General features: G+C 39.4%; 1 protein-coding gene across 2 annotated transcripts; it reads left to right on the top strand.

Annotated features, from left to right (window-relative positions):
- The first annotated feature begins 262 nt into the window (after nucleotides 1-262).
- On the top strand, nucleotides 263-19081 carry ahcyl1 (adenosylhomocysteinase-like 1). Of its 2 annotated transcripts, none has more exons than XM_077514199.1 (17): nucleotides 263-867; nucleotides 9873-9987; nucleotides 10494-10637; nucleotides 11551-11651; nucleotides 11727-11829; nucleotides 13164-13258; nucleotides 13321-13427; nucleotides 13685-13801; nucleotides 13890-13953; nucleotides 14273-14361; nucleotides 14970-15040; nucleotides 15353-15447; nucleotides 15532-15630; nucleotides 15734-15802; nucleotides 17076-17154; nucleotides 17286-17406; nucleotides 17494-19081. In XM_077514199.1, the coding sequence occupies exons 1-17, from the start codon at nucleotides 673-675 to the stop codon at nucleotides 17498-17500; spliced, it is 1671 nt and encodes a 556-aa protein (XP_077370325.1). In that variant the 5' UTR covers nucleotides 263-672; the 3' UTR covers nucleotides 17501-19081. The 2 variants fall into 2 exon arrangements, with proteins under 2 accessions (XP_077370325.1, XP_077370326.1); XM_077514200.1 differs by lacking the exon at nucleotides 263-867 and adding an exon at nucleotides 7642-7806.
- Nucleotides 19082-19426: the final 345 nt, after the last annotated feature.

Below are 19426 nucleotides of genomic sequence, written 5' to 3'. Positions count from 1 at the left end.
CTCTTGTGTGTTTGTGCTCTGTTGTTTTCTTATATCTATATGACTGACATTTTTAATGCTTTGTCGTCAAAATGCATGCCTATTTTGTGGACAGTAGAGTACATGTATTATGTTTCTGTTGTGATTCGACTTGCAGATGGGCCGCTTTCAACCGGTTCACAATCGACCAATCACGGTGTAGAGGGCGGGACTATTACCGGACTATCATCGAGAGGGTGTTGAGCCAAAACACGCCATTGTGTAACCATGGAAACACAATTTACGACTGTCGCACTAACTCAATAGTACAAAGCAACTCAAAGTCAAAGAATGGCTTTATTGTCGTTGGTTTGACTGCCCCGGCCCCGCTTTCCTCCGCAGAGCCGACGGAGGCGACCGCCCCCACCTCTTGCCAAGAGCTCAGGTGACCCATTCGCTCCCGCGCATCGCTCCCCTCCCCTCCCTGCAGAGATGCAGCCTGCCTGCGGACTGATGAGACCCCAACCGCCGCTGACAGAACCGAGCAAGTGTCTTCAAACAAAGTCGCAAAATAGCTATACCAGTTACGTACAAAGTTAGTTATTTTGTGGTAGGCGTGCTTTCGTTGGGCCCACACGACCGCTCTCCTCCCCTGCGGTAACCTCGTCCCCTCACCACCTGCTCCACGAAACGCGACACCACTCGGCGGATGCGATGAGCGACTCGGCCGCGTCCGACGGAATGGTGGAGGTCAAACAAGGCACCAAGTACGTCAAGGAGACCGAGAACGTGGCGGAGAAATACTCGGCCTTGACCGTGAGCAAGAACAGCAGCGACGTGAACATGAACGTCGGCGAGATGCCCTCCGCTGCCTTTACCGCCGTCCCCACGCTCAAGTCCGTCAAGAAGGTAAGGACGCGGTGACCCGCCATCAGTCAGCCTGCTCGGGAGGAGGGGGCGCCGCCGCATTACGAGTCGTGTGGGGGTGCACACCGTATCCTGGCCCGGATGGTAACTGCCGCAGTAGCGGTTATAACATAAGTAGGGCTACAGACAACGCGTTGGACGAGTGGTTGACTTAATTGTCCCTGTGCTCGCTTGTTTTCACAGTTCAAAAAACATTTTAGCATGTTAGGTTCACAAAAGAACAAACTGTCCAGAGGTGTGAATGTGAGTGGGAAGGCTTGTTTGTCCTGTTAATATGGTTCGTTATTTATTTGCGTATGCCTATGGTTGAGCAACCCCCTCTCTCCATCAAGTGTTTGTTACTTAATATGTGATTATAATGTCCTCATACCGTGTATTTTTAACAACCAATAAATGAATCCGTATCAAATAAAGAAAATTAGATTTATTCTAATTTTTTTTTGGTGTTATTGGTTAGGTTTATGCTAAAATAAAAGCAAATGAAGTTGAACCGTGAATGAATATGAAGGACAGTTTATCTACCTCAATTCAAGTTGCTAACTTACTAAACACTTAGATTTGCAGACTTCACAAAATTCTAGCAAGTGCGGTGTAAAGTAGGGCTGGGTGTAAAAATCAATTAATATCAAATCAAGTTTCAGAGCCCGATACAATGAAAAAACAGATTTTTTTGCCCTTGTAGATATTACCTTGGTTTCATAAATTATATTTACTATTTTTTTTTCAAGTAGTCACCGTTAATTCAAAACATTAGGTATATTTCAATGTGCTACTTGTTTTCTTCTGTGTAATGTGTTTATAGCAAATTTTGTAATACATTTTAAATTAAATTAATAATTAAGATTTACTCAGTTAATGTGTTTAATGTTAAAAGTGCTAAAGCGAGTACCATGTTTAAATGCTTAACATACATTATAATGCACGTTGTATATAATTACATTATGTGCACTAACCATAATTTGTCATTTCAATTTATTTTCAACAAAGACTGAAACTTCAAGTTTTCATCCCCCCCCCTGCAATTTGGTTTATTTATTATAAATGAATCCTAAATTTGGGTTAAGTTGTTTGTATTTTATTTTGTAACTTGAATCTGCTTTGCAGAGCGACTGTGTTTCAGAACGAAACAAAAGGGCTTTCTTTAACATCATATCTGATTGGTTTTCTAGCAGCATGGTGGATAACTGGTTAGCACGTCTGCTTCCCGTTGCCGAGGATGCTGGTTTGAGTCCAAGTTACGTCCTACCTGGGTGGAGTTTGCATGTTCTCCCCGTGCTTTGTCGGTTTCCTCCCACATTCCGAAAAACATGCATTGTAGGTTAATTGGAGTGACTAAGTTGTGACTGTGACTGTATGGTGGTTTGTTTGTATTTATTTCAACAGATTTAGTCCAAGTACTAAATTGTACTGGGTCAAGAGTTCAGTATAATTAAGTGAAGTCAAATAGAAAAAGTTAATACAATTGTTATTTATTTCATATTGGTAATCAATTCATGTTTTTAACATTGACTTAATAAGCACTGGCTATGACCTAATTACAATAACTACACATTACTACATTACAGGAAGAAACTTTATAATTACATTTGGTAAGAGTTACTTAATATTTCCCACATGTAATCAATCTTTAGTTGCATGTAAATGTTACTTAATTCTGTTGAGTGTGATATGCTTGATATTGAGTAGTAGAATTTACTAAATTGGAGTGAGTGCAACTACTTGCGAGATCTTTTTTAAGTAAATATTACGAGTTGTTTTTTTCAGTGTATCAGTTCACCATCCTGCCTGTCTTTCATGTCTCTCTCCACCAACACAACTGATTTTATTGAACAGGATCGTTATCAGGCTTCGACAGAATTTGCCAATTAGGTGATAATATGAGTCAGTTGTAGGGGGGGCATTACCTTTTTTTGGGGGGGGCACACTTTATCAACCTAAATCTAATGTTCATCAGGTTGAACAGCGGCATTGTGACAACTGCAAAAGTGTTCAGAAATATTTTCTGTCACTTAAAAGCGGCAGTTCGTTCTGAAATCTAAAAGACAAACTGAAAAAAAAAAGTGTAGTTCATTTTGCATTTATTCAACTCACAAGTTCATTTGAAACAAATCCACTCTTCACTTCTGTAAACAACTACGTCCGAATGAATGACTCTGTGACCCAGCCTCTTCTATCTGGAATTGGCTCGCAGTTGCCTTCATTTGCGTGTTGGATTAGGGCTGTACAATATGGACAAAATTTCCTTTCATTTTTGCCAGACATCTCTATTCTTTGATCTTTGACTCAGCATGAGACTTCACATCATTTTACTTTTTTTATGGTGCCTTCTGTATTCTGTGTTATTTTATTCATATACTTATAAAGATTTTTTTTTTTTTTAGTATTTTATTTGCGTGTATACTTATCTACTTATATTTACTCGAATTAATTTTATTTTGTGTTATTTTTAGGGCTGTCAAATTTAAAGCGTTAATAGATTAATTAATCACAGAAAAATGTCGCACGTATTAATCACGTATTAACGCAGATTGATCGCACTATTTTTTTTTGACCGCACTTGAGCCTTAAACGTAACCGCGGATGGTTACATTGAAGGCTGCGCAGGTCCGTGATTAGGTCAATGCACGGCATTTACTACGCCTGTTGTTCCAAAATGAGCGGGGTAACTCCAGTGGGTATGCTCGGTGGTAAATTTCGCTTTAAAAAACACCCCAACGGGACTTTAGATAAAACAAAAGTAATTTCCGTTTAATTAATAATTGCTTAATTGCACCCAATTGATATGATGCTGTTACGTTTTGAACAATACACGCATGCATGCAATTGCGTACATGCATTTAATCAATGTTTGCAAATGACATTCAGATAATAAAATGCGTTAATGTCAAAATATTACGGTATTTTGTATTTATTTTATATTAAGCAAATAATTTAGCTGATTAATCGGGATTAATCAAAATTAAAAAGTGTGATTAATCAGATTAAAAATTTTAATCGTTTGACAGCACTAGTTATTTTATTTCACTACTAAAAGACTAATTTCTATTCCATGCACAGCACTTTGTATGCAGCAATTGATGTTTTAAAGTGATTTAGAAATAAGGTTGAGTTATGTCGATGATATACAGAAACAACATATGGGTTCAGTGAAAAACTAAGCAGAATATCAATCCAAAAGGATGTGTAAAGTGCTGTTTTTTTTTAAATTAGAACTTAGTGACAGTCATCAACATGAACAAACTTGGCAATAAAAAAAGAGAATTCAACTCACATTGTACTGCAACTGCTTTAGTGATAAATAATTTTATGCTCCTTAGTTGTTGTTGTGTATGTGTGACTGCTTGGGTCTGTTAACCGCATACTTTGTATTGCTACAATTCATCCGTGCTGTGTGGCTTGACTAATTAAAATAAAAGTTTGACACTCACTTGTAAACGTAACCAGTGGACTCAGGATTCCCAATGATGTCAACTGTGTCATCCTGGATCGAGGTTTGGCGTTTGGTGGCTTCCATTAAAGCCGAAGGACGTGCTCACTGCTCAGTCTTTATGCCAGCGCCATCCGGCAAATGCGCACTATCTACCCGGAAGTAGATTTGGCTAAGGCACGTCTGCAGAGTGCGCGTCTCCCCCCACCCCACCCCACCATCTTGATTGTCATTGGCTCGCTTAGTTGTCAATCACAGTCAAGCTTGAAAGGAGGTATGTGGTTGGCTGGCACGCCATGCTTGACTTAAAACAGAAGGCGCAAGTTTACGTGACTGATAGGACGAATAGTTGGTGAGTCATCTTGCTAGGGCGGGCACGGCTGACTGACAGGGCGGGCACGGACCCCCAAGGCCCGCCCATGGCAACGGGTCCGCATCCATCCATCCATTTTCTTGACCGCTTATTCCTCACAAGGGTCGCGGGGGCTGCTGGCGCCTATCTCAGCTGGCTCTGGGCAGTAGGCAGGGGACACCCTGGACTGGTTGCCAGCCAATCGCAGGGCACAGTAAATGTAACATTTTTTCACAAATCAAGACAATTGGTCAGTGTGGGTGTTAGTTTTTACAGATATTAAGTGTTGAAAATGGCTTGCTCTCTTTGACAATTCAATTGTTAAAGAAATGTCTTTGGTGGTCTCCTGAAAAGTGATGATTTTGGAGACATATCTATATTAGGCTGGGGTGTTATGGCTGGAAAGGTAGAAATCTGGGGAATCGTATGAAAAAGGCAAACTGGTCCACAAAAAATATTAAATAAGCACCTTTTTGTTAAACAATGCCCTTAGTAGGGCTGGACAATATGACAGAAAAAGTACATTATAAGTTTTCATATCCATTGATATTGATAATTATTTAATTTGTTAATCTTATGGGTATTTAAATTTTAAATAATAAACGTAGTTAAATAGATTGAAGATAAAATTAAATAAAACAGCTATCAGAGGAAAATAATACCATTCAAGATATTTGGTAGTAAAACTAATTTTCAGTGTATAACGTAATGTAGTATAATGTTGTTTTTATCCATTTTCTGCCATCCCTTCCAGCAAATGCTTATTTGCAGAAGATGCTACACCAAAGCACAAAGCAGTATTGTTGATGCAGATACATTAGCCTTCATTCAATGTTCATACCATGTAAGTGTAAAGTGCATGCATTACAGTTGACCAACCGTTTTAGGATTACTTTATCTTTTTAGCGGTCTCATTATTGCCACAGTCCATTAATGTTTTACTTGCTTGATTGAGACTTGAGTGCAATGCTGAGGGTCGGAGCTAGCACGTCAAAAGATAGGGAACTCCTTTGCTTCTACACCACGTATCCGTCCAGAGGTCTTTAATCGGGTAACGTCCATCCATCCATTTTCTTAACCGCTTATTCCTCACAAGGGTCGCGGGGTTGCTGGAGCCTACCCCAGCTGGCTTCAGGCGGGGTACATCCTGAACTGGTTCCCAGCCAATCGCAGGGCACACAGAGACGAACAACCATCCACACTCACAAGCACACCTCGGGATAATTCGGAGCACCCAATTAACCTGCCATGCATGTCTTTGGAATGTGGGAGGAGACCGGAGTACCCGGAGAAGACCCACGCGGGCACGGGGAGAACATGCAAACTCCACCCAGGAAGGCCGAAGCCTGGACTCGAACCGGAGTCCTCAGTATTGGGAGGCGGACGTGCTAACCAGTCAACACCGTGCCGCCCTGTCACAAACTAATTAAATGTAAATCGAGGTCTATACAAATGAAAAATATTGCAATATAAATACAAAATATTAATAGGTCAATTTAACCTGCAGTGTTAACAGTCGTGTTTTCAAATGATGATGCATGAACAAACATACAATGAGTCTCAATCCCAGCAGGGTATGTTGTGTAACGGCGCCATGGGAAGGAGACAGAAGGTCACTGCACACGCACACACACTTACACACACGCGCGCACACGCGCACAGTCTCACGGTCTTTCTCTTGCTATACCACTCACTCACTCACTCAATCAAAAGTTGGACAATTTCATCAAAATGTTGGTTTACACACAAAAAAAAGCCCCGGTTTAAATGTACAAAAAATCATCTAATATGTCCCCTTGAAGCATAATGTTTGACTCGCGCATTCACTGCCGGTGCCGGCTCAGTTGGACTTGAGCCTCTGGCGTGTATTCATAACAAAGTGCTTTGTTGTCATAAGCTCTGTGCAGCATTCCTACCATCCAATATGTTTTCATATTGGAACACAGTCCACATGTTGTTCTTATTGCCTGGCAGGTGAGCAGAATGTTATCCCAGTGCTTCTCAAAACAGCGGACCCTAGGGGGTCTGCAAGTCATAGCATAGGGGAGCCCAAAATATTTGGCAGTAAATTATCACTTCATTCAAAAAAACTGAATATCTTCAAATGAGGACCGCTACACTTTTAAAACAAACAAACAAACAACGCCAAAACGTATCCCCGCTTTAGCTTTTGTGCCAATTACAAGCTGATATTCTTGTGTCGTATCATCAGTGGCAGTTGGTGGCATGAATGACATATGCGGCCACACAGGCTGACATTGCATTGCCAAAAGTCATAAAAATATGACTTTCTCGTGGAAAAATGTGACTTTATCTGTCTCCGTGGTCACATACTGTAGTGTAGTTGCGTACACACCACGTTTTGTGTGTAATCTGCTGTGACTCAACAGACTCAAGGCATTTATTTTAAGACGTAGACAAACGGCCAGTGCGTTGACTTAAGATGGTCTGTGGGATGACGTCCAGGTCAGTAAGTCGCTAACACAGCTCGACAGAGGGACCTCTCACTGAGCCAGCTTAATTCTGCTACTTGGACGATGATCGCTAAAGAAAAGCTTTTTTTAGATTGAAGGTGTAACTGGAGGACCTGTTTGTTTAATGAAGACGAGGGCCAGGCTAATAAATTGTGGCGATGAAATTTCACTTCTGTTGCGCTAATTTGTGCAAAAGCGGTTTCTGATCCCTGCAGACATTTATGTCGGCAGTAAATAAAAAGGAATGGGAGATTGAAAAAATAAAGGGATGGAAGAGATGAACAAATGAAGAAACAAGAAGGAAAGAATGAACAGATGAGAGGAAGGAATAGAGGAATTGAAGGAAAGAAGGGAGGAAGGAACAAAAATGAGGAAACAAGGGACACAAAATGCTCTCACTTATTCTCTATCTCACTCTCTTACTGCCTATTTCTGTCTCTCTCCATTTATCTCTGTCACTATCTTTACCTCCCTTGCACTTTCCCTCTCTCTCTTTCCCTCTCTCTCCCTGGGCCATTCGAAATGAGGATAACAGGTGAAGGGCGCCTCCCACCTGGCTTTTCTGGGAGGGTTTTCCGGGGGTAGTCTCATTGGGTCCACCAGGTGCTGAAATGTCACACGCGGGACACAGAGGCAGAGAACAGGCAGTGATGGCAAACACAGAAAGGGTGAGTGGCCGCTAACAAGACAAAGCCATCATCAGGACAGGCACTTTTCATCCTTACTTGATTTGTTCTTTGGCAGTTGGAAGTTAGTGTAGACTCAAATCTTAACCAGGCAGCAAATGTTAATCGTCTTAATAGAGTGACTGTGCGGTGAATTTTAGCACGTTTTGAACTTACAATCAGTCGTTAACTGTACTGAGTTTTTACAGTCATAAATTTGAAAGAAAACACTGCAATTCCACGAGAAGATGTAATTTGGACAGATAATATAATTCCAAAACAAACAACAAAATGACCTTGTGGAGAATTATCTTTTAACATACCTGAACTTTGTTAGACTTGATGCCATGCTCTGCAATGAGATGGCATCAGCTAAAAAAAAAAAAAAAAAAGCCTGAATTTAGCTTTGCCCATCTAACTGCTTCCAGTTTGGGTTCATTCAGTAGTGGGGATTTGTTGAAATACGAGCCTATTGACCCAAAATGGTTGCTTCAAACAAAAATGGTAGACTTCTTCAGTTTCAGGCATCGGTCCTTGAGACTTTTTAGTGAGTCCTGTTATAATAAACACGTCCACCCAAATTTCATGTCAATCGGTGAAACTGGTGTTTGGGGCTGATCCCCTCCCCCCCACCACCACCACCAAAAAATAAAAATAAAAAATAAAAAAAATAAATAAAAACTTTCCAGGGGGTATTGCTAATTTGGATTCACCCAGTTGTCTGCTTCAAACAAAAACCGGCAGACTTTGTGTTTAATTTCGGTTATGTGCCCTTGAGATTTTTTTGTTGTGTCCCGTTATAACACGTACACCGAAATTCGTACTGATTGGTGAAACTGCTTTCAGGGGCTGATAATTATTTCCAAAACTTTCCAGGGGTTATTGTTGTTAATGGAATTCACCCAATTATCTGCTTCAAATAAGATGGCATACTTTCTGTTTAATTTTGGTCAGGGGTCCTCAACTCATTCGCTCCCAGTCACAGAATATTGTGTTCTATTGCTATAAAAACATGGAACATATCAAAAGAAAGATTAAAGTATCTTCTTTCATCAGGAAAAAAAAGTGTAATTTCTATCTGTTTCCGTTTTGCAGCAATTAGCATTAGAATATAGCTAAGTTGAATTAATTTTCACAAATCTATTTAGAATTGTGAGTAATTGAGCTTTTTTTCAACACGGCCCTGGTTGATATCCTTTGCTCTGCTGCCACCTGCTGGCCGTTTGTGTGATAACTTCCATTTCTGCAACCGTTCTTTGCAGTTGAGAGGCTGCATCAAAGCCTTCTGTATGCTAGTCTAGCATGTAAAAAACAAAACAAAACAAAAACGTATAAATACGTCATTGGGACACTTAAAACATAAAAACGTTTTTTGGATCAAATGAGTTAAGGGTCCCAATTTTGTGTCTGCCTGTAAAACCAGTTTGGAGGGCTGCTATTTCTTTTAACTTTCCACTACTGATGGAATTTGCCCAAATTGGCTGCTTCACACCAAATTGGACGACTTCCCATTATTTTCCCAGTGGGCACTCCTGATAAAATTTTGAATTGGGGCCCAAGAGGAGTTTGTCAAAGTTCCAAGAAGCCCTTGTCATTGGTGTGTCCTCAGATTTCTGGTCTGTGTCGCATGTTGTGTCAACTCTGCTGACCTGCGTGTTGGTTTTGAGTGCAAACACATTTTATGGACATCAAAAATAAAGAGGAAATTTGACAGCATTCCACAGTGAATGAAAGCATTTGAGAGAAGTGATCGCTGAAGTCCTGTGGATATGTTCGCAAGAGAACAGACTTATGCTCGCAAATGTTTAGGAATTAGAAGGCTTAAGAGACAATCTGGAGTTTCGTATTCCTTTGCTGTATTATTGGTTTTGGTTGCCTTTCAAAACAACATTTCCCACTGAAAGCACTTGCATTTGTAGCATGCTCTCAACGGTTGTGAGGAAAACAACAGGACATACTACTGACACTCAAAAACTATGGACAAAACTACTTGGATACCATCGAGTCTGTTCTGAAAAAGGGTATGCAAAAATCCCCAAAGTGCCAACTCAAACTTTTTTCTCCTATAGATCCAGTTTGCCAATGCAGAGGACAAACAGGAGTTCAGCAAATACCCGACCAAGGCTGGCCGCCGCTCCCTCTCTCGTTCCATCTCGCAGTCGTCCACAGACAGCTACAGCTCAGGTACCACGCGTTAGCGTAGCATCTTAGCAACGTTCCTCTTCATGATCAGTAAACCGTTGCCATGCTAAAATTGACATGTTTTGAGTGGGTGGTCTTTTCCTCGTCATGTGGAAGTGCACGTATCAGCGAGCCAATATGATTCTGGATTTTGTTACCATGACAACCAGCATTTTCACGGGTGGAGGCAGTGCTTCATACACTTGCCAATTAGTCACAACTGGAGAAACGGTGTTTGCTGTTACAGAAATTAGCAGAAGGGCTCACTCAGACATATTTTCAGAGCTAGATAACTAAAGACTCGAATGCCAATTCAGTCTATTTTTGGAATAAGGTAACAAAAAAAGGTCAAGCACTGAGAGTACTTTCCAGATACACGATAAGTCAGTTATTTATGTGTTAAAGGTTAAATCATACATACTATAGATTGAAATGGCTTCTTTTAATGCATTTGTTCACATTTTCTTCCTTTCTTCATAATTATGATCTTTCCTTCCTTCTTTCGCCAGCTGCGTCGTACACTGACAGCTCTGATGATGAAACGTCCCCAAGAGATAAAGCTCAGGTCAACACACAGGGCAGCAGCGACTTCTGCGTGAAGAACATCAAACAGGCCGAGTTTGGCCGTCGTGAGATAGAAATTGCCGAACAAGGTGCTTTTCGGAATTATTGCACTTTTTACACAAAAAAAAACAAGAGCATGGTGGCGAGTGGTGAATGCATCTCCATCACAGTTGTGAATTCCGAGGTTTGAATGTTGGTTTTGGCCGTCCTGGGTGCCATTTGTATGTTCTTCCTATGCTTGTGTGGGTTTCCCACTGTTACTTCAGCTCCGCCCACATGCCAAACGTGCATTTTAAGTAGAGCCCAACTGATTAATTGGTTATATATTAGCGTTAAAATCTGTAAAAATGTGCCTTTTTTTTGCAGATTTTTTATTTTGATTTTTTTTTTTACACATTACCACAATACAAAATACGACAAAGATAATGATATTCAGACACTCGCATGCCCCCCAAAGAATTGGTTATTTTTTGCTGATTTTTCTCCCTATTGTAATGTTAAACAAATAAGCCAAAGCATTGTAAAACAACTGTTCTGCCTGTATTTCACGTTGTTATTTTAAACGTTAAGGGACCAAAAATGAATTATTTCATTAATTTGTTTTGTTTTTTTCTAAATTAATCGGCCGATCAATGTTTTTAATCGTGAATGTTTTTGTCATTATGTGCCCTGTGATTGAGTGGCGACCATCTTCCCATCTAGATACCGTAAATTACATGTAAAAATAAATATATATATGATGATGATTCCTGGACATTTGGATCAGCAAATGGAGCACATATTTAAGTATATAAAAGACATGTGAGGTCATCACTTATCGCAGTTCCTAGCAAAGGTGCACTTCATTTGTTACCTTGATGTACAAGTTGTTTATGTGAATGATATTAAACTGAGAAATGTTCATTTTGTGCCTATGTTGTTCCAAAGTTGGAAAATTCCTAGAATTTGGCAAAACTACTCACAACATGATTGTCGTCCTATCCATGTGTTTGCTTCTTCCAGACATGTCGGCCCTCATTTCCCTGAGGAAGCGAGCTCAGGGTGAGAAGCCTCTGGCGGGGGCCAAAGTGGTGGGCTGTACCCACATCACCGCTCAGACGGCGGTAGGTCACGCCCCCCGCTCAATGAATTTCTTTGCATCTTTTCCAGCGTGTTTGTCATTTTGTTGGTCCTCTCAGGTGCTGATCGAGACCCTGGTGGCTCTGGGGGCTCAGTGTCGCTGGACCGCCTGCAACATCTACTCCACCCAGAACGAGGTGGCCGCCGCTCTGGCCGAGACAGGTGAGACTCCCGAGGTTTGAGCTGAAGTTCTGCCTCAGACGCCTTTAGAAAATGTACCCACAATTCCGAATTCATTACTTTCACAAACATTTGGAATTTAACGTTTTTGTTTTTTTTTGTTGTTTTTTTTTTTAGTAGTTTTATTTTTATCTTTATTTATTGTTTATTTAAACCTGTGTTAAATTTTTTGACGAATTTAATTTTATCCTGCCCAGATTTTCATGTTACGGTAATTGTATTTTCCTGTGTAACTCTTTTGGTAGTTTTATTTTAACGTGCAAAACTTTGTTCTTTCTTATAGTTTTGTTTTAGTCTTGACAACCATTTTGGTTGTTTTATTTAACCTGTAGAACTTTCACTTGGTAGTTTTAGTTTTTTATTGGTTTTATTTTAACCTGTATATTTTATTTGGTCGTATTTGTAGTAACATGTGCATTTTTGTTTTTCATTCATTCATTCATTCATTCATTTATTTATTTATTTATTTATTTATTTATTTATTTATTTATTTCTGTATGTATTCATTCATTCATTCATACATTCATTTTATTTTGACTTAGTTTTATTTGAATGTACAACTTTGCCTTGGTAATTTTCGGTTAACATGATCATCTTTTTTTGTTTTTATTTTTATATAGACAGCTATTTCCCTTTGTAATTTTATTTTAACGTGTAGCTTTTTTTTTTTTTTATTATTTTTTAGTTTTAGTTTAACCTGTAATTATTGTTTGCAGTATTTTTTATTTTAACCTGTAAATACTTTTGGTGTTGGTTTTTTTGGTTTTTGTTTTAGCCTAATCAACTTTTATTAGCTTTAGGTTAACCTACACAACTACTTTTTATTTTTTTTTTCCCCCCCCCGGTTAACCTACACAACTACGTACGTTTTTTTTTGTGTGTGTTTTTTGTTTTTCTTTTTTTTCTTTTCCTTTTCGGGAGTTATCTCAGAGCACATATCCCAAAACTATTGTCTAATATCAGACTGGTCACTAGACATTTAGGAAACAGCTAGGCAAAAAAAAAAAAAAAAGACTGTCAGAGCCCATATTGTGAAACATTCACCCTCATATTCACACTTATGGACAATTTAAAATCCTCCATGCAGTTAACGAGCAGGAGAAGAAAACAAAACACAAAAGCACAGGGACAACATGCAAACTCCACTCAGGAAGGAGAGATTTGAACCCTTGACCTCTAAGGCAAACCATACTGCCCATACATCCTATTGATGACAAGTCCAAAAAATGCTCGGAGCTTCGGGCCAGCATTTTGGAGGGCATCCAAGCACTACAACATCTTCCTACTTGATCCTCTTAACATGTCGCATCCTGCAGGAGTGTCCGTGTTTGCCTGGAAGGGCGAGTCAGAAGATGACTTCTGGTGGTGCATCGACCGCTGTGTCAACACAGAGGGCTGGCAGGCCAATATGGTATGGTATGGTATGACTTTGGTACAGCGAGGAGACCTTCAAATCTCATCCGTCTTCCACAGATCTTGGACGATGGCGGAGACTTGACACACTGGGTTTACAAGAAGTACCCCGGCGTGTTCAAGAAAGTGCGAGGCATCGTCGAGGAGAGCGTCACCGGAGTTCATCGGTGAGACTTAGGAGACTCGGAGTGTCATTAGCAAGTTGCAAAGGAGATATAGAGATACTGGAAGAGACACTGAAAGGCATCCTCAGAATTTTTTATGGTTCCCACAAATGTTGTGAATGTTGCTGCTTAGCTCCTTCTTCAAGACTGGCAAGTTTTGCAAAAAAAAAAAAAAGCACCACACAGAGCCTCTGTAATGTGGCCATTTTACATATAGTATGCATACAAAGCAGAGTTTTCACTGTGTGTTCATATTTCAGACTCTACCAGCTGTCTAAAGCCGGCAAGTTGTGCGTCCCGGCGATGAACGTGAACGACTCGGTCACCAAGCAGAAGTTTGACAATCTCTACTGCTGCCGTGAATCCATTCTGGATGGGTGAGCGTGAATGCATCGATTGTCTCTTATCTGACAAACGTCCCCAAAATTCACCCATCATCTTTTTTTTAATTTTTTTTATTGGCAGCTTGAAGAGGACCACTGATATCATGTTTGGTGGCAAACAAGTCGTGGTGTGCGGTTATGGAGAGGTGAATTGTCATTTAATGTCTTTCATTTATTATTTCTGTTAACTGTAATGAAAAATGAAATTCAGGACAGTGTGTGTGCAAAAATCTGTGAGTCAAATTGACACCCCCTTAAAAAGGTTTGTAATTGCCTATAGGGGCACAAGAATGCAGCAAAGAACTGTTTATGTCTAAAATTAAATGAAAGGCCACACCTCACTACAATGTGCCTCCTTGACACTTATATGCCATCAGATGGCGCCAAAACAATCCTGTCATTTTTCACACCTTGAATTGAGCTACTGAAGTTTTTCCACAACGTCAAAAATATGGTGATGTCTAGGTGGGAAAAGGCTGCTGCACGGCTCTGAAAGCACTGGGAGCCATCGTGTGCATCACTGAGATTGACCCGATCTGCGCCCTGCAGGCGTGGTGAGTGCTTTTTTTCAAGTTTGGCCTTCTCACAAAAATCCAATTTCTCATTTTAGCAATAGTTTCCCCCTTTCTATATTGAAAAACAAATGCCAATAACATTTTGTTTTTATTTTATTGCTTTATTTATTTCTCATGGTAGTAAGAAAAGCTTTGAAACTTTTTTTTTGTACAGATAATCTGAAAATAAGTGCTTTTGGCGGTATTCAGTGCAATTGGCTTCTTTCTTGTCATATGCAAAAAAAATTATGTTGTCTGTTTATTAGCAATTAAAGTTGCTAGTAGCTTTTTTGAAAACTGGAGGCTAGAGATGGGAAAACCAGGTCAAGAAAGTAAGAATTTAGCTTTAGCCACAGGTGCTTCTCGTAATGACCTCGTTTACCTGCCGTTTGAGGACAAGCACTTGTCGCTAAAACCAAACTGTGGCAGGGTTTTTACTTTCTGGAACTCTGTTGGTGACCCAATGTGTTGGAAAGTTGCTAATTTCCCACCAGTGTTTGCTAGCTGCTCTCTGCTTGAACTTGTTAGTGTTAGCCGCAAATATATTCTGGAATTGTTGGGATTGATTCAAATTGTTGACAAATGTTTGTGTAATCATGCCCAATCAGCATGGATGGCTTCCGAGTGGTCAAACTGAGCGAGGTCATCCGGCAGATGGACGTGGTCATCACTTGCACTGGTAAGGGGGGGGGGGACACAGAAGCTTGATGTCAGACAAAATTTCATGGTAGTTTCATTTACATGTACATGTTTTGTGGGGTAGTTTTAGTTCAATCTGTAAAAAAAATTGTAGTTTCATTTAAAACTGATACATTTTTAGTAGTTTTAGTTTGACAACTTTTTTTTTTTCTGGGGGGGGGTGTCGGAGTGTCACTGTCAAACAATGGATGCATATGAACACATAGCCAGACATGTTTTGCCCAACCCCGAAATGAACAGTCAAATAGATGGGAAGAGGTTTGAGCACTTCCTGTGTGTTTTGGTCCTGAAGGCAACAAGAATGTTGTTACCAGAGAGCAGCTTGACCGCATGAAGAACGGCTGCGTGGTGTGCAACATGGGTCACTCCAACACTGAGATTGACGTGGTAACGATCGCACGTCTGTCCCGCGTCCTCTTGTTGAAGACCCCCTCGCTTGAACTCTTACTCGCTCTGCTTCTCCTCACGCAGGCCAGTCTACGCAGCCACGAGCTGACCTGGGAGAGGGTCCGCTCGCAGGTGGACCACATCATCTGGCCCGATGGCAAGAGAGTCGTGCTTCTTGCCGAGGTGACGGACGGATCTTTGGCGAGATTGCTTTTCAAGCGTTGCACTAGTAGTTTTTATACCATGTTTGCATGTTGCATCTTGGTTTGTTTGTGTTCTTTCTCAGGGTCGCCTGTTGAATCTGAGCTGCTCCACAGTGCCCACCTTTGTGTTGTCCATCACCGCGACCACTCAGGTCAGACCTTGAATAATCACATCGCAGCCCCAGACATAACATGGAATTCAATTTATGGCCACAATATAGATATGAAGTGTGCACAAAATTGTGATTTGTGTCCATGAAAAAATAAATTCTAGCCTCTTAGTAAAATGTGCACAGAAAATACACATTAATACTATTTATACAATTCTTGGACAAGAATGCGTTGTTATTGTTATATAATTCATTGATTGTTCCATACCTGACCTATTGCGTTGAAGTTTTGGAGGTGTGCAGCTAAAACCGACAGCGATCCCATCTTTCTTTTACAGAAACGTGCAAGTCGTGACGTTTGCGGTTGTGGAGACAGAGACCACACAAATTAATTATTTATACAACTAAAAACTTTAGAACTTAATTAATAAAAATTGTAATAATAATAATGATAATAATAATAATAATAATGAATATAATAATGTATCTAATAATTATAAAAATGGAAAGTGAGTACAAATTAAGAGGCACTTTTTCCAAAACAAAATATAGAACATAACAAAAAGGACGATGTATTTCACCTCAAGGTGTCAGTTTGTGGAACAATCTGGATTGTAAAACAAAATCATCTCAGTCTATCTGTAGTTTTAAAAACTTTATAAAAGCACAATTACTGTAAAAATAAATATCGCACAAGGATATGCTGTTGAATTATTTTATATTATTATTTATATTATTATAAATTGTTACATTGAAAGCGTCTTGACCGCTCGCTGTCGTTCATTTTATGTTGATTTTTTTCCCATTGTTGATCAGGGGCAGATAACATCATTTTGACTTCTTTCTGTCCCTTTTCATTTCTTTTTTTAAGGAATTAAATAAATTTGAATCGAATTGGACAGTTGTTTAACCAGATGAGGCACACCTTGTCTAGAAACAATAACATATTACAGCGATGGTACTGTGTACTACTGAAAATCTATTACTGACATATAGATGCCACAAGATGGCGGCAAAGCACATTCTTCTATTACAAAAAGCTATGGCTTGGCTAGGTTCCTTCCCATAGTTTAAAATTGACGTTGGCCACCAGATGGCGCCAAAGCACAATGTTAATATGAGACAGGATTGGCCTACACACCAAAACTGCGAGCAAAGAGGGGGGGGATATCATGGTCAAGATGCCGGGACAGTAATTTTTTCTCTCCCCATGTCATGTCTGGGGCTCCATATACAACACAATAAATATCAAGTTGTTCATATTTGTGACAGGCAACACTCTGTCTGCCTCTCTTGTATGATTGCTTGCCTACAGGCTCTGGCCTTAATTGAGTTGTTCAATGCTCCAGAGGGACGTTACAAGCAGGATGTGTATCTCCTGCCCAAGAAAATGGGTAAAGACGTGCTTCTCCACCTCACAAAGCAAAACAGACACACATACTGTACTTAGGGGTACTTATAATATAGAAAAAACTCACAGCACAGCACCAAAAAAAAATGATGATGTAACAAACGTTCCCTGCAGACGAGTACGTGGCCAGTTTGCATCTTTCCAACTTTGACGCTCACCTGACGGAGCTCTCTGACGAGCAGGCCAAGTATATGGGCCTGAACAAGAACGGCCCCTTCAAGCCCAATTATTACAGGTACTACGTATTGCGATATTGTGCTCGACAGCGTGCTGTGCTGGTTTGATCTTACGTGTGTACAATCTTGCTGTATTTTGTCTTCAGGTATTAAAGGGAAAGGCCTGCTGATGTTTCGCTGAAATGAACAGATATCTATATTTTATTTGATAAATTGCTACCAAATGAAGGATTTATTTTACTTATGTATCCTAAATAGTATGACCGGCATAGCTTTAAAAATGAATTGTATAATCAGCTAGCATGTTTATTGTCTTGTCAAATATGTAAACATAAGCTCATTTGCATGCACTGTTAGCAGCTATGGCTTTTTAGTTATTTTTTTTAATGCACAGTGCCAAAAATGAAGGCCCTAACAATGAAAGCCTTTCTGTGACATGAAATATTTAAGTATGATCATTCCACTCATAGCCTAACCAAAATGTACATTATATTCGAGCAATGTCAACTTTTTGTGTGTTTCAGGAACCGGTTGAATTATATTTATATTTTATTTAAATACATGTCCTCAAAAGGTACCATAAAGTCAGCTTAATTAATGCAACAGTGATGATATAGGTCAGGACAACCATTCGATATCAGAAGTCCGGAATTAATCCGAACATTGTCATGTATAACACATTAAAATGAGCTTCCTAATATTTGATCCTCTCCTGTCAAAATAAAAACAGATAAAGTTCCTTATTGTTCGCTGGTTAAAAATAAGACAATGAATTAGTTGCACTGCTTGAAATAAGATCAACATAAATATAAACTCAACATTTTTGCTCTAGGAACCACTGCTATCTTAACGCTTAGACATAAAGAAAACACCGTAGGGAGGTTAACAAATAGTGTCATTAGTTGCAGTGTTCTAACAATTAAAGCAGTATATATTTGAAAAACAAATGGTGGAACAACATATGTAGACAGACAAAAATGACAATATCACAGGCATATATTCTTTTTCTGCAAAATGCAACTAATACAAATTGTAGCTTATTGAGTCATTAAGAGTAGTGGTGTCATAACTGATTATCACTGAACTGAAAAAAAAATGGCAAAAACTCATTTGGGTTTGGGCTGCAAGATATGCTGTACCCTAATATGATTATTTCCTGATAAGATACAGTTAAGATCGCAGTAGCCATTTCTAAAGGGACAAATTGGGGGATCAACCCTCCATAATCAGGTTTAAAGTTATAAATTAAAGTGTATAAAAATTCAAGTTTGGTAAAGTGTTGATCTATCCAATTCAGACCATCTCGATTCAAGCAGTCCGTGTCCGTCCCGTGAGAGCAAAAGTCAAGCTGAAGCGATCATAGCCACCTCAATTAAATAAGAGGGAAATTGGCCATAACAAATTGTACAGGCAAGTCACCAAAACAACCACTCAACTGCAGGCTAGCGTCATTTACAAATTATGCTAATATATAGGCTACATCTGCATGTCACTGAACTAATTAGCTTAGTCCCTCAATGATCATTTGTACAATGTCTGAATTTCTGCCATGTGTATTTTTGAATCAACTTACCTGTTTTAAGAATACATTTGTCCTTTGTAATGTAACCTTGCACAGCATTTTTGCTAACATGATTCCCTTCTTTTGTTGTCAATATTATGCATTCAATCAGCAATAAAATATATTTGTTGGCAGAGGAGAGTATATCTTCAAATAAAACTAATTAAATGAGATACTTTGATTGAATGTTCATTTCAAACATTTTAGTACAAAGAAAAAAATTTCTTCTCTTTCTTAAACACTGTGTAAAGCTGGTCTGAAAAACAGCAGGAAGAAGTCAAACTTATTTTTTTGCTAAATCCTTGTGTATTGGTCATTTCAGAATTGGAGGATATTCCCTCCCAATGAAATTTCAAATAATCCATGCACAAATACACAAACAAGGAATTGCTTTAGTGTTTCCTCATGATTTAAAATGTCAATTTTGACCACCCCCTGGAATAGTTTCCCCCCCATGTCCCAATGTACACATTGAATTTAACAGAAAAAAATGTTTCAATTTAATATTTTTTTTGTCT

Source organism: Festucalex cinctus, chromosome 2, assembly GCF_051991245.1.
Source record: "Festucalex cinctus isolate MCC-2025b chromosome 2, RoL_Fcin_1.0, whole genome shotgun sequence".
Lineage (NCBI taxonomy): Eukaryota > Metazoa > Chordata > Actinopteri > Syngnathiformes > Syngnathidae > Festucalex > Festucalex cinctus.
This window is presented reverse-complemented; position numbering and strand designations above follow the sequence as displayed.

Excerpts from the sequence above, each read along its gene's own strand:
- ahcyl1 (XM_077514199.1), top strand. The coding sequence starts at position 673 with ATGAGCGACTCGGCCGCGTCCGACGGAATGGTGGAGGTCAAACAAGGC. Across the intron at positions 868-9,872 it reads CGCTCAAGTCCGTCAAGAAG|ATCCAGTTTGCCAATGCAGA; the intron begins GTAAGGACGCGG and ends TTTCTCCTATAG. Across the intron at positions 10,638-11,550 it reads GATAGAAATTGCCGAACAAG|ACATGTCGGCCCTCATTTCC; the intron begins GTGCTTTTCGGA and ends TGCTTCTTCCAG.